Source organism: Calidris pugnax, unplaced genomic scaffold (genome assembly GCF_001431845.1).
Source record: "Calidris pugnax isolate Ruff unplaced genomic scaffold, ASM143184v1 scaffold38, whole genome shotgun sequence".
NCBI lineage: Eukaryota > Metazoa > Chordata > Aves > Charadriiformes > Scolopacidae > Calidris > Calidris pugnax.
Genome location: NW_015090995.1, coordinates 3,404,586 through 3,419,516, shown reverse-complemented (window position 1 = coordinate 3,419,516; position 14,931 = coordinate 3,404,586). Strand labels below are relative to the sequence as shown.

At 47.7% G+C, this 14,931-nt stretch overlaps 1 protein-coding gene across 2 annotated transcripts; it reads left to right on the top strand.

Annotated features, from left to right (window-relative positions):
• The first annotated feature begins 1,831 nt into the window (after positions 1–1,831).
• LOC106895560 (adrenodoxin, mitochondrial-like) lies at positions 1,832–9,460 on the top strand. Of its 2 annotated transcripts, none has more exons than XM_014955001.1 (4): positions 1,832–2,041; positions 7,801–7,925; positions 8,751–8,880; positions 9,119–9,460. In XM_014955001.1, the coding sequence occupies exons 1-4, from the start codon at positions 1,863–1,865 to the stop codon at positions 9,237–9,239; spliced, it is 555 nt and encodes a 184-aa protein (XP_014810487.1). In that variant the 5' UTR covers positions 1,832–1,862; the 3' UTR covers positions 9,240–9,460. The 2 variants fall into 2 exon arrangements, with proteins under 2 accessions (XP_014810487.1, XP_014810486.1); XM_014955000.1 differs by lacking the exon at positions 1,832–2,041 and adding an exon at positions 2,354–2,572.
• The last annotated feature ends 5,471 nt before the right edge of the window (positions 9,461–14,931 follow it).

Below are 14,931 nucleotides of genomic sequence, written 5' to 3'. Positions count from 1 at the left end.
GCTGTGGGTGCCCCTCACCAACTCTGCACTTGGGGGTAGCACTTGTGCTGGGTTAAAAACCCCCAGTGATACTCAGTGGTTCATCCCACCCTCCCTGTCCTCGCAGAGCTGTTGGCCTGAACAAAACCTGAGGTGCAAATCCTGCAGCAGAGGGGAAAAAACCCCCACCATTTGTGGGACAAGCAGGGGCTGGCATGAGGGTGCTGCAAGGCTCTGGTTGCAGATTGAGCTGGGAAGTGTCACCTACGTTCAGCAAAAGGACCGAGGAGACTTAAGGCGGTGATGCCCTGCAAATATGACTCCAAGTTGTCCTAGATTGTGTCCCTCCACAGCAGAGCACCACACGTTCCTCTTGCAAGCGTCCTGTCACGGGAGCAGCCATGCCCAGGCTGTGCTTGGCAAACAGGAGTGAAGTGGAACAAAATATTCCTCTGTGCTGCTCTACCAGGTGCAAAGTGAACAGAGGGAAGTAGAGAGGTGGGTTTAGAAATTTGACTTCCCTCTAATGAAAAAATATGTTTGCTTTTTTTTTTTCCTTCTTTTAATCCTTTACCCGTAAGTTTCTCTCTGCTGGATCTATCTCGGTGGTTTGAATGCTTGGACACTTGCCTTTAAAACTTTATTGGACTGAAGAATAGGATTCCCCTTCCCCCTTATGGAAAATACTTGCACTCCCTCATGTCTTTGATGCTTTTCTCAGAAATCTTAAGCATCCTCTTCCAAGCTGAAAGCTTTGGGTGGAAAAATTTCATTTTGGGGTGAAAAGCCAAAACTTTCCAGTTATCTTCACAACTATGAATCCACTCTGTGTGCGTGTGAAGGGAACATTTTCCAACAAGTTCTCCTTCTTATGCTGTGGTTTCTCTCCCCTGTATGGATTCATTAGAGTCCCCAGTTACAAAGGTTTTTGCTTATAGTGGCTGCTAATAGATTAGTGCATTAAAAAAACTTGATTAAAGCAAAAATCCTACCAAATGGTGCACTGTTAATTTGGTATTAGGGACAATTCAGGCTCCTGAGATGAGAGCTGTTCTCAAACTCCACAAAACCCAGGAGCTGAAACTGTCTCTGCTATTGATTTAATTTACCCTGGAGAGGAGGGCAGAATAAACTAGTGTCTGTGTTTTTGGGAATAAATTAGTCTTCTACAGAATTCTTATTAGTGTGGAGTATCATTTAATGTGAAATGGATGATATTTTTCTGTGCCTTTATGGCACTTCCCAGCAGAGAGTTTAGCAAATGAGCAAAGTGTGGCTGCTTCTCCCCACTGTCCCGTGAAGTGTAAGTGAATATTCACATTTCAGAGCTGGGACCTTGCAGTACTGAGGAAGGCAACCATGAGGCTGGATGACATCCATGTCGAGAGCAGAATCCATGAGTCTTGCTCTCACCCCATTGCTGTAAGGACTGCTGTGTCCCTCTCCTCCTGAGGCAGCAGCCTTCGGTGCTCCTGCTGCTCTGTTCCTCCAGCCCTCAGCTTACAACCCCTCTTATGATTAGACATTGCAATGAAACTGGTCCCTAAAGGGAAGTCTGTAAGGCAAAACAAGGTGGGCATTGCTTGGGCACTGGGATGTAGAGATAATGCCCATATTACCATGCTTCACCTGATTCCCATCCCTTGATGGGCTGGACTGCAGCAAGATCCAAGCACAATCCCTCTGTCCATCCTTCCCTCCTCTTTCCCCTCCCTCCTCCCTCCCTCCCTCCACCCCTAGGGAGGCTGTCCTAGTTTTTTCTTTTTTTCTTTCTTTTTTTTTTTTCACCCCCCTGTCTCAGCTGTACTTATAACTCTTAATCTAGCTGGCCTTGCAACAGTCAACAGCCCGAGAGACACACACGGAGCAGGACCCTACGGAGCATGATAGCTCAAGGCATCTCGGGGCTCATGCGACCCTTGCTAAGTGGACTGAATGTGAGGAAAATCAGCTTTATTTCTCCCTGTGGGGTGACCAAACAGCATCACACACCAGCTAAGCAGGGGTCAGAAAGATGCTTCAGCTCCACGCATAAGCTCCAGGATGCCCCCGGGGAATCGAGGTGAGTAAAATACTGGACCCTTCCTTGTTGGAAGGGCCTTTTCAGGATGGACACACACTTACCTCTGCCTTGCCCCACAGAAGGGAGAAGAGAGAGGCCAGTGCAAACCAGGAGGTGGTGGAGGAGGAGGAAGTGTAGGCTGAGAAGATGCCGATGGGAGGAAGGTGGTGCAGGGAGCTGGTCTGTGAGAGGTGCTGCTCCCTGCTGCTGGGGCTGTGGAGGCCATGGCTAGTGGCCTGGACTTTTTTTTTTTTCACCCCCCTGTCTCAGCTGTACTTATAACTCTTAATCTAGCTGGCCTTGCAACAGTCAACAGCCCGAGAGACACACACGGAGCAGGACCCTACGGAGCATGATAGCTCAAGGCATCTCGGGGCTCATGCGACCCTTGCTAAGTGGACTGAATGTGAGGAAAATCAGCTTTATTTCTCCCTGTGGGGTGACCAAGCAGCATCACACACCAGCTAAGCAGGGGTCAGAAAGACACTTCAGCTCCACGCACAAGCTCCAGGATGCCCCTGGGGAATCGAGGTGAGTAAAATGCTGGACCCTTCCTTGTTGGAAGGGCGTTTTCAGGATGGAGACACACTTACCTCTGCCTTGCCCCACAGAAGGGAGAAGAGAGAGGCCAGTGCAAACCAGGAGGTGGTGGAGGAGGAAGTGTAGGCTGAGAAGATGCCGATGGGAGGAAGGTGGTGCAGGGAGCTGGTCTGTGAGAGGTGCTGCTCCCTGCTTCTGGGGCTGTGGAGGCCATGGCTAGTGGCCTGGAGCCAGGGCATGAAGGTGACAATGTGGCACGAGATTTGTTGGCTGTTGGGGCCCAGTCACCAGCCTTTGAGGAATGGGAATGGTGGGCAAGGTGTGTTGAGCAGCTGGGCCATGAGCCTGCTGTGGGGAAGCTGGGATGACCAGTAGGCTCTGGGAATTGCAAATTCTTCTGGGCTTCTTGTCCCAGCTGCTGGAAAGGCAGAGAAGGGAGCTGATGCCTGCAGGTCCAAGGAGCAAAATGCTCTCTTTAGGTTATGGGAAGCCATTCTGCAAGCTCTTGTGGTTTGCTGGCCTGTTCCTCTTGACAGGGAACCGGAGGAGCCCTCTCGGGCAAGAAGGGAGCTGATGCCTGCAGGTCCAAGGAGCAAAATGCTCTCTTTAGGTTATGGGAAGCCATTCTGCAAGCTCTTGTGGTTTGCTGGCCTGTTCCTCTTGACAGGGAACCGGAGGAGCCCTCTCGGGCACTTGGCCACCCAGATGGTTGGTGTGAGGAGCTGTACAAGCCCACGGTGCTGGTGTCCTGCCAGGCTCCTGGGGCCAGTGACTTGTGCCGGGCTTTGCTGAGGCTGCCTGCTCAGGACAGGATGCACAGTTTGTCGTGGTGGCCGAGTTTGTGAGCTGAACTCTGTGGTGGAGGTTGGTCGGAAGCTTGTGTTCAGAAATGCCTCTATAAATGCGTTTGGTCGCTGCCAGGGTGGAGGACTCCCTGTGCCTGCCCTGGATGGGCAGACTTTGGCCTGTTTAGGAGCTTGGTTGACAGAGTCCCTTGGGGGAAGCAGTCCTGCAGGGCAAAGGAGTCCAGGAAGGTTGGACACTCTTCAAGAAGGAAATCCTGAAGGCACAGGAGCAGCCTGTCCCCATGTGGCGAAAGGATGGGGCTGACAAGAGGCTGCCAGGCACAGAGCACTCATCTGTATTTCAGCAGCAGGCTCCCTCCAGTCTTCCCTAGGGATAATTCAGGAGGGGATTGCATTTCTCTGAGCAAAATAAAAGGAATTTGTACCTTTGTAGATCAGCACAATTTGGGTCGTGCTGGTAATCTGTGAGACATTGAGAAAAAGACCCAACCGACATCACAGAAAATGCAACAAAGCATTTTTTTATCTGACCTTAGAGAAAAGTTATACTGATAACCCTGCTTAATGGGATTTATGAAGATTTGTTATCGATGGGTTTTCTTTCTAATTGCTTTGTTGCTTCTGAAGTTATCTCTGGCAGTACTTGTAGGAATCTTGCTGTTTTGTGTGGCCTTGGAAAGTATCTTTTAGGGAAAAACACTGACAGGGAGAAAAAGAACCTTCTTGAAACCCCCTTCGCTAGTTACCTGTGACGCAGAAAGTTTGAGAGAGATATATATATATATATTTATTTTATTTTAAAGAGAATAATTAGTTGGCATGTGTTGAACTTGGACTGCTGAGTTTGTCACATCCTGATAAGATCTTTCCAAAGCTCTGACTGTGTGTCCCATGACAGTGGCATCATTGTAAAATAATTCAGCCTAAATGAAGCAAAATTTAGTTTAATCAATTTTGAGTTGTTCTTAAAGTCCTGGTTCAAAATTACTTTATTAAGCAAATGTGAAATTTTTTTTTTCAGTTTCAAAAGCGCTGATAAACAAATTCAAAAGTAAATAGAAAATGAAAGCTACAGATTTTCTTTCCAGGCTCTCCTGAAGCCTTGAGTACCCAAAGGAGGTGGTCTCCAGAGCAGAGTCAAGCCGAGAGGGGTGCACTGCTGCTCCCAGGCTTGTCCAAAGTCACACAGGGATCTGTGACAATGGCATCTCTAATTCCTTATATCTTGCTGGATACCCTGTGTGCTGTCCCTGGCTGCAGCACAGCCGTCTCAGGGCTCGTTTAACTGGCAGCAACAGTCAAAGCAGGGATATTTTTCCAGGAGGAACTGCAGGGAACAAATCCCCCTAGTGTTTGTGGGAGCCTGGTGCGAGGATCCTCCTGGGACGGATGTCAGCTGAAGCTCTAACTGCCTCAAAGACAACAGGAATGACGTTTTCTGTCCATAAACATGTGTGCAGCTTTGGGGACTGCTGGATCCAGCACTCTCTGCTTGCAGGCAGCCAGCAAGTATTATCCTGTTGAGGAATCCACTGAGTTGTAGCATTAGAACCTATGACTTTTAATGCTTCTATTGTGTAACAAATCATTTCACCCGTAACCGTAAAACCAACGTTGCGAGGAAACCTTGCCTATTCACCATAAAAATGGAAATAAATGGGTCGAATCCATCGAAATATAGGGAGGGCTGTTTTGTTTTGTTTTGTTTCCTTTTGGCGGAAATATAGGGAGGGCTGTTTTGTTTTGTTTCCTTTTGGCATTTGAAAAACTAGACCTTAAATTGCTTATTTACAACAAAATGTCTGTGGGTGTCTCTATGAAGGAAACCAAAATGTCTTAAAGATGTTCCTTGGCTGTTTGCTCAGGGAGTTAGGGTGGTCCTGCTTGGCTCTGCCTGACTCCAGCGTGATCTTTCCATTCTGCACGTGGGAAACCCTTCCCTCCGCAGCCCGGTCTCGGTGCAAACTTCACAGCTGTTTTCATAACCAGGGGACCCTGTTGCAGATTAATGGCCCAGGCATTGTTTTCTGCCGAAATTTGCTGAAAAACAGGAAGCTGGCCTCCCCAGACAAAGGTACAGCGGCCCCTGTGTTCTGCTCCTGCTCGCTGAATCGAGACGCGGCTGAAAATAAAAGGGCAGAGAAGGCAAAAAAAAATATTGTTTCACCTCCCTTCTCCATTTCCAAATTTTGATGGAATGTGGGGATTGGCTTTCCAAAGAGAGGACTGGTTTGGAATTTTCTATGCCTGAAGGCTTGGTGATGAAGTCCAGGTGACGACATTTTAAGAAACAGCATCCTTAATCACTTAGAGATGCCCTGCAATGATTTGTCAGCAGGTAGATGGGAGCAGATCTAGATGGTGATTGTGGCTTATGTGAAGCAGAATGAAAAAGTCCTGCAAACTTGAAAAAGGAGAATGTTTCTTCCCCCTTTTCCATTGCATTTTTACAGGAATTCTTTCCTGTCTCCTATTCAGCTGGATACATCCCCTGTACTCCACTTCTGCCTCTTGTGAGTTAAGAAAGAGCAAAGGAAATTGTTTAAACTTGATCCTTAAATATTTCTGGGCTTAATGTTAAAAGGAAATCAGAGATTGCCACATGATTCATTTTCCCCTGCCACAGAGCAGAGGGATGAGCAGACAGGGTAAGTCCTTTCAGCTGCTGGTGTTGCTACCCCAGAGGCAATTCCCATTTAACCAATTCCTCCTCCCAGTGCCTGTGACTTTCCACCAGGCACTTCCTCGGCTGGTGGGTTTGCTGTCACCTGTGACTCTGGGGCTGAGACAGTTTGTATTCAGTGTATATTGCAAATACATGGGAAGAAGCCAGGAGACAACACCAGAACTTCTCAGAGCCCTGAGCCGTACCTGCTGTTTGTTTCACTGGCCCCAGGGCTTCCAGGAGAAGTGTTACCGAGCTTCATACCAAACAGCACTTGGTATTGGAAGAGAAACTGGATGATGCTTCACTCAGCCTTGTGTGCGTGGGGGGAAAAACATCAAGAAACTGAGCTTGACTGGTTCTCACTGCGAAATTTACTCAGTCTTCAAGGCTGTGGTTCTCTCTTCCGATGCCAGAAATGACGGCAGCAAGGCCATGGGGCAGCGCTGACACTGCCTGTGTTTGGCAGTTTATCAGAGCTGTGGGAGACAGAGGTGGATCTTTCCAGAGATCTGGGAGAGTGGTGCGTGTTGTCAGCCTGATGGAAAAATAGAGGGTGGACCCAGGCCAGAAGGGACCTCCAAAGGTCATCTAGTCTGACCTCCCCGCCATCAGCAGGGACACCCCCAACTAGACCAGGTTGCCCAGGGCCTCGTCGAGCCTCACCTTGAATATCTGCCACTGGAGGATGTCCTGGGCTCTGAGATGATGATGGGCACTTGGGTGGTGCCACACTGAGAGGCACTGGGCAAAATACCCACTGCCTCCAGGGTGCTGCTCTGTTTCAGCACAGGAGGTGAGACCTCCTGCGACCTCAGGCTTCTGAGTGACCTTTTGGGTATGTACACTAAGAAAAACCACTGTTTGCTCATGTGCTTCCTCTGGCAAATATAATAGGTGGTCTCAAAATAGACTGTCTTGGGACAAAGTCCCTGACAGTGCTGGTGGCAGCCTTCCACGCTGGTGGGGAGAGCTTGGTCTGGAGGAGATGAAGTGGATGCTGTTTCCCTCTTATTTGTAGATGTGGTTTCCCACAACTCAGCACAAAGAGATGCTGATTGTCTTGTTCTTAACTCTCTACCAGATTAAATGTTGCAGGCAGTTGAAATAACCGGCAATTTCATATGAGGAAGGATCCCATCAGCTCAGAGGAGGTTACTCAGGGCGGTTGCTCTGTCAGCTGGGGCTGAGCATGTCTCATCATAACACGGCTCCCTGTGATTGAGTTCAGGGGAAGGAGTGGGCACTTTCTGAAAGAACAAGCAGCAGAAAAGGAGCAGTCATCAAGTAATCCCCTTGGGAAAGGAAGGGGAAACAAAGCATGAATGACAACAGCCCTTATTGCATGATTAGTGTTTGATCCGGAGCATTTTTCTTGTTATTACATTACTCCATCAGGATTAACATCCCAGGCTTGCAGATGCTTTGCCTGCCTACAAACACTGCCTCTGCCAGCCCCAGCTGAGGCAGCGGGTGCAGAGCATCTGTGCTTGTTCATGCTCAGGGAAAGATTTATTCTGAGAGACTTTTGATCAAGTGGGTAATATTTTGGGTCGACTCAGGCTTGCTTGCCCCTGAGAAATGATAATGTGAATTTTTTCTGACATGCGTGGTGTAATCCTTCCAGAAAGTGTTTGTGAGCGCATTTCCCTCCAAGTGCAATGTCTCTAGTGCTCAGCCAAAAGACCTCAACACGGGGCGTGCAGGAAAGGGTGGGCTCCTCTGACTTTTGCCGATTTGCCTTCCAGATCTGCGGACCAGGTGACGGTGCATTTCATAAATCGGGATGGAGAGCGACTCACGGCCACAGCCAAAGAAGGGGAGAGTTTGCTGGAAGTGGTGGTCAATCAAAATTTGGCCATTGATGGATTTGGTAGGTGTTACACAAGGGTATGTGCTCATATAATGCCCAGGGCCTCGTCGAGCCAAGGGACCTTAGAGATCATCAAGTTCCAACCCCCTGCCCTGGGCAGGGACACCTCCCACCAGCCAGCGTTGCTCAAAGCCCCATCCAGCCTGGCCTTGAACCCCTCCAGGGATGGGGCATCTTGTCTGGCCAACCTGGGCCAGTGCTTTACCACCCTCACAGGAAAGAATTTCTTTCTGGGGTAAAGAATTTCTTTCTGGGTTTATGTGTCTGTGCTGTGACCAGTGGGTTCCTGGGAATAGCGCCAACTGCACACATCCCCTGTGTTCTGGTGCTTCTCTTCCCCAACAGCTGCTTGTTGGCCTGGCTTCCCACTCCGAGATGGCAGTGGGACTTCCACACTATCACAGCTGGGGTTCCAGCAGCCTGTGTCAATGCATTTGGCTGGTTGGAGTTGAGGTACAAATTTGAAAACTGACTGTGATCCTCCCAGAGGGAAGGCAGGCTGAAACCTGCATCCATCTGTTGTGTTCTCTGGCATCCCCCTCGACACACTCCAGACCTTTAAAGGTTAAAGGACCTTTAGGTCCCTAAAGGACATGTTAAAGGACCTTTTCTCACACTGATGATCTCACATCTCACAAAGATGATTTCTTTCAACCTCCCTCCAGACCTTTAAAGGTTAAAGGACCTTTAGTCCCTAAAGGACATGTTAAAGGATGTTAAAGGACCTTTTCTCACACTGTTCCTGAAGATGATCTCTTTCAAACCCCCCCCCCCCTTTTTTTTTTTTCTTTCTTATTTGCTATCACTCCCTCGTTTCTCCACCAGGTGCCTGTGAAGGGGCATTAGCCTGCTCCACCTGTCACCTTATCTTCGAGAAGGACACCTTCCAAAAGCTGGATGCCATCTCAGATGAAGAGCTGGACATGCTGGACCTGGCCTATGGACTCACTGAGACGTAAGCCTCCCTGCCCATCCCAGTAGCCTCTGAGGCCGAGTCCCAGCACCTGGTGCCTGTTTCCAAGGGGACAGGACTTACTCTGTGTCACGGTTGTGCCTCTAGATTCGCTTTCTCTTGGGGCACAGGAAGCCTTTAATGAAAAAAACCCCACCTGGACCAGACAACCCAACGTGGGAAGGGAATTTCTTCCTTTGCTGTAGGAACAGACGAGCATCACTTCATGTTTTCTTCTCAGGTCTCGCCTTGGCTGCCAGGTGTGCCTTAAGAAGTCGATGGATGGTCTGACGGTGCGGGTCCCTCTGGATGTATCGGACATCAGGAGGCAGGTGGAGGTTGGAAAACAAAGCAAACAGTAACTGGGAACGACTCCTGCCCAACTCACCTCCTCATTTTAGGTGTGGGAGGGTACTTTGCTTGAGGTTCACACTATTGCTCCTTGTGGCTGGCTCGCAGTGGACCATAGAGGTCTGATTCAGTGTAGATGCCTGTTTGTCGAATCTCTTCTTTAAACAAAGCTTAATGCTAGGACCTTTGCTTCATGTTTTAAGTTAAGTGCTTAAGTTCTCTGCTGAATGGAACCGGGTCCCCATGGATGTATCGGACATCAGGAGGCAGGAGGTTGGAAAACAAAGCAAACAGTAACTGGAAACGACTCCTGCCCAACTCACCTCCTCATTTTAGGTGTGGGAGGGTACTTTGCTTGAGGTTCACACTATTGCTCCTTGTGGCTGGCTCGCAGTGGACCATAGAGGTCTGATTCAGTGTAGATGCCTGTTTGTCGAATCTCTTCTTTAAACAAAGCTTAATGCTAGGACCTTTGCTTCATGTTTTAAGTTAAGTGCTTAAGTGATCTGCTGAATGGAACTGGGCTTAAACGGTGTGGCCTTCCATTTCACACTGGGCTTAAACGGTGTGGCCTTCCATTTCCCTGGGCGGGTGACAGTAAACATCTGGGCTCTATGTGACTCACCCTCTCCTTTGAAATTCAAGGAATTCTGCTATTCTAAGTAACTGCTGGGATTTTTTCAAGGCTTGGCTCTTTGACTGTAGAGCAGATTTTTCCCGATTTGGGAAGTTTAAGGAGAGATAGCTGTTCCAAATACAGTCAGTGTGCTTATTGGCTTGGTGATATCGGCCAACTGAGTTTGGTTAGCAAGAACGTACCGATAACCATTTAAATGCTGACATTTCCTATAAAAGGGAGCCACTTTTTATGAGTTTGAGACATTACATGTCACTGAATTATTATATGCCATGATCTGCTACTTTTTCCAAATATTAAATTTTCCCATTTCTGTACTACCACATATGTCAAATAAAATTCTAATAATCTGGCTTTTAGACCTGTGATACGTGCTTTTCTGGTAACGTGAGCCTGGTTGGAATAGAATGAGTTCGATGGAAATTTAGGCATGATATCCTGTTGCCCCAGTTTCCTTGACTGGATTTTCCCCTCATGTTTGAGTGAATATGTCATATTTGCCATCTAAATGTTGTAGAGAACTCATGATCTGTCACTGAGTTTTCCAAACAGAATTCTGCATGGAAACCTTTCCCTATGGGTTGAGTCAAAACCCAGGCTATGTTTAGCAACCAATTTAAACCAATAAGTTTCTGTACCTAGGCAAGGTATCAACCCCATAAAAGGTGTATACATTTAAAAAATGCTTATCTTATTAGAGCATTCGTGGCTTTATTTAGCATAAATTGCAGAGTTTTGATTGGGGAGGGGAGAGTCTGCCCTTGTGGGAGGGCAGGAACTGCTCTCTGCCCATCACAGCCCCTTCCAGCTGGCTCTGAAACCAGCGTAAAAACCCCTTTTGCACACCAAAAGTCCAGTCAGTCAGAGGAGTGTGTGGCACTTGTGCTCAAACATATTTGAGAGACACAAGGAACATTCACAAAAGGAGACATGGGAATGGAGGGGGAAGGTGGAAGGGGACAGTGTTGGTGACCCAGCTTGATAAAGGGTTATGAAAGGAGGTGCTCTGTCCCAGAGGAAGCAAACCTCTGAAGGGACTGTAGCCCATAGGTGACCCACACTGGAGCAGGCACTACCCTGAGGGGCTGCAGCCCATGGGTGACCCACGCCAGGGCAGGGACACCCCTGGGGGACTTGCGGGCCCTGAAGGATCAACACTTGAGCAGAGGTAACAATTAAGAAATCAGGAGCACGGAAAGTATAGGAGTAAGAAGCCAGAACTGGCAGAAAGAAGCTATTACACGTGAACTTTGCAGTCCCACTCTTCTTGGTGAGTTTGAAGCTGGATGACAGGTTGCTGGTGAGAGATAGCCATTCTCTACACACAGATGTGATGCCACGTGCTGGTGGGACGGCGAGGGAGGGGAATAGCTGCTGGCTTGGAAGGGTTTGAGTGACTGTCACATTCCTTTCCAGAGCGTGGGTGGCCTTGGAAGAAAAAGTTTCTGGGGCAAGCTGTTTGCTTTGATGTGCAGGTAACCAAAATAGCCCATGGTACTCTTTGGCAAGGTCCTTCTGTAGGATATCGGAGAGGACTCTGCACAAAGGAGCTCCCTGCAAAGGAGAGGGGAGAATCTAAACCAGGAGACTGGCTTTTCTGATTCTGTTGAGAGGTCAGAAATGGGATTGAGACGGTTGAAATAAAACTACAGCTGCCCCGGGCACTTCCATCACGGTTTCTGTCAGCCTGCAGGAGAAGGGAACAAATCATACGTACCGAGCAGAAATGAGAAGAGGCTGAAGTCCATGAGTCACTGTGTCTTCAAGGCAAACGAGCTGGACTTGTCTGGCCTTGATCTGCACCAGGAGCAGGTCATGAAGGCTCCTTGTTTCCCAGATACCAGCCACATGACATTTCTTCCCAAGTGCCTGTGTCCAGTGGGGCACCGAGTAGAGCTTTCAGTGTGTGTCAGGCCAACTTGTACTAAATCTCTCCTTTTTTGATCTAAAAAAGTGTAAAGGGAGAAGGGAAACCTCTTTGGGTCTGAGGGCTGTACATGAAGGGGAAATGTGGCCTTTTCTGGGGTGGAAACCAACTGTCTGTGTATTTGGTATTTCTTCTTATGAGCAAGGAACTTTTTCAAGACTACTTGGTGACTTCCTCTCTGTCTCAGGGAGGGGCATGTCCCACTCGGGAGTTTTGAGAGAGGAATTTTGGTAGCAGATGGATATCAAATGTGACAGGAAAATGACATCAAACAGAACCCTGAGGCATCACCCATCACATTCTCAGCAGGTGTAAATCAGTGTCAGAGGCAATGATGGTGAGGATGGGGCACTCTCCTGTTGAGAAAAGGAGAACTTTCGTGTAAGTTCTGTAATTATCTTCCTTGGACAGAGTCAACTATCCAGGGAAATGTGCCCATATTAGGCAGCCTAAGATGAGGAGAGGAAAACGTGTGTTTTTCCTTGCCTCTCCCAGTGTTTCTATAAGCTCTTCTCTTTCTAACTTGCTTGTAATTCTTTTAGGTGATGCAAATTGTGAGCTCTTACTCTGGGCTGTCCCCTTTGTTTGAACAGAGACCAGCCCAGCCACCGAGCCAGTTTACAATCCAGTAGCGTGTTTAGAATACAGAATAATCTCTCTTTCCAAGTGCAGACAGCCTGCTCTCATAATATTTAGTGCTGTTTCAACCTTCCTGAAAAGGCACAGGGAAGAGTAATGCTGGAAGAGGGTTCCTCGGCAGCGTGGTCAGATCTGGGGTGGGAAGAATGTGTGTTTCACCACACGGTTTGGTGTCCTGCAAACACCACCACCCAAGCACAGAAGAGAGGGGAGATAAGAGCAAGGGAACAAGAGGTGATCACCACACCACAATGACAAACTTGTGTGTCTTTTATTGAAATAGTTACAACTGTAGCTCTGGGAGAAAAAAAAAAAAAAAAAAAAGAATGGGGGGGCCTTGTAGGTGAGAATTTGAGGATGAATCTTTCTGCATATTTTTTCTGGCACTTTTTTTTTTTAAAAATTTTAAACCGTAGCGTGGGGAAAAAAAAAAAAAAAAAAAAAAGACTGTGAGTGCCTTGTCAGTGTTCATGTGTAAGAGAAATGATGGTGGGGTGTGTGGGGGGTTGTATTACAATTATGTACACCTTTCATCATCATACAAGGGCCACTAAGGTGATCTGGGACACAAGGGTGTCTCATCTGAGAGTTAAACACCCCGCATAGAACAAATTAAACTCTATACACCTTGGAAAGTGGGCTCTGGCTTTCCCCCTCTCTCCCCTGCTCTGGGATTTGATGGTGTGAATTTGGAGAGCTGGGCCAGCTTCCTGGCACTGGCTGTCACAGTCACCTGGCAGATGAGTGGAGGCATCTAACACCTACTAAATCATTTTACAGGGGTGGCTTCCCTCTCTGTGCAAAGACAGAACCACGGTGGGTGTCAAACACCTCCAGGTATGGCTATTGCAGACATTCAGTCACTTGCAGGGGGCACTTTTACTCCACAAGAATTACCTTTCAGTCATTAGGATTCATGTATTTCTCTTGTCCTTCACCAATTCACTCTTAATTGAGTAAAAGGAGTGCCTCTCTGGGAGAAACCAACTTAGAAAACTCTCGCATAGCTTTCAAATGAAACATCCCAAACCTTTTGACCTTTGAGACTTTTCCCATCGTTTTCTTAACGCCTGTCAAACTAACGGGATGCTCCCAGCTCCTTTTCAGAGCTCAGCTGGCAGCATCACAGCGCTCTAAGCAAATCCCATTATGGCTCTGGCACTTCTGAGCATTGCCTTGAGTGGAATCATGGGGATGCTCCGAAAAATCCGCTGGCAGCGTTTCTTTAGAGCATCCCTGCCTGGCACTTCTCCAGATGTAATTCTGCAGGAGCCATGTGCTGTGCTGAGTGGGAGCTCCTTGCTTCTCAGTGGCAGCACCAGTGCTCTCCAAGCCTGGACAGTCTCTCAGCTTATAGACTGCCTGACAACTTTCTGGCCAGATGGGGCTTTGCTTCAGCACCCGCTCGACAACATTCTTGACAACTTCCACAACTCCTTAACATCATGCTAAAGCCAAATCCTGCTTAAGTCCCTCTCAGAGTGACTAGAAACTTGATGAGTTGCCCCACTCTCACTGCTTCTGGAGAGGGCCTTCTGAAATGTCACCATCATTTACAGAAATACAATGTCACCTTTTACTAGGACTAAAAAGACCAGCCACTCCCAGAGGACACTGAAGAAGACAAATGTCCATTGCCCTCCCAAAGTGACAGCGTTAAAATCCTATATAGTAACTGTGGCTCTGTCTAATGCTAATTTTGGGGGAGATATGAGAAGAGAGAATCAATGCACAATTAACTGGCAAAAACCAAAAGCAATCTTGGGGTTAAAAAAATGTTACATGTGTCGTCTGTCAGTGAAAGCTGGGCTTTGGGCTCAATTTGATGTTTCTGCAACCCAGCCTCAACCAGTAACGAACACAGACTGTGAGTGAGCCCAGCAGGGAACAAAAGATGAGCAGAGAGAAGCAGCAGTGATTTCTGGGATGAAGGTGAAGGGTTTCCCTCCGGATGAACGGTGATGAACAGTGACTAGTGGAGGATTTTGTGCAAGCGTAAAGATTTTTAACTGATTCTGGTGGAGCATTAGCTGTCCCAGTTCTCTGGCCATCCACACACATCAGCAGGTGGCTGGAGAAAACAAAGCAGAGTTTCTCCTTTGCTGCTTTAACAAGAAATGGAGTCAGACCCTGTACAGGTCAGCTAATTCACGGGCAGGGAGAGTCTGGTGGCATTCAGCCCACTAGACACCCAGCCAGTGAAGTCTCTTCTGTAGAAAAAGGGTGCAAAAAAAACCCCCAAGAACAACCCCCCACCCACCTCCCCCCACCCAAGTCAAAATCAATGTTAAAACCCCAACATTACATATACATTAGTGTCACTTTACACTTATTGCCCCATGCAGCCTGCTAGATTCTTCACACCCTGATCATATCTTACAGAATATTTTCTGCTGCACATCATACACAAAAAAAAAAAAAAAAAAAAAAAAAAAAAAAAAAGGGGGAGAAAAAAAAAAAAAAAAAAAAGACGAAAAAAAAAAAAATATTGTCGGTTTGA

Bases quoted from the DNA above. Each gene is read 5' to 3' on its own strand.
- LOC106895560 (XM_014955001.1), top strand. From the start codon at position 1,863: ATGATAGCTCAAGGCATCTCGGGGCTCATGCGACCCTTGCTAAGTGGA. The intron at 2,042-7,800 runs GTGAGTAAAATA...TTTGCCTTCCAG, and splicing joins GATGCCCCCGGGGAATCGAG to ATCTGCGGACCAGGTGACGG. The intron at 7,926-8,750 runs GTAGGTGTTACA...TTTCTCCACCAG, and splicing joins TTTGGCCATTGATGGATTTG to GTGCCTGTGAAGGGGCATTA.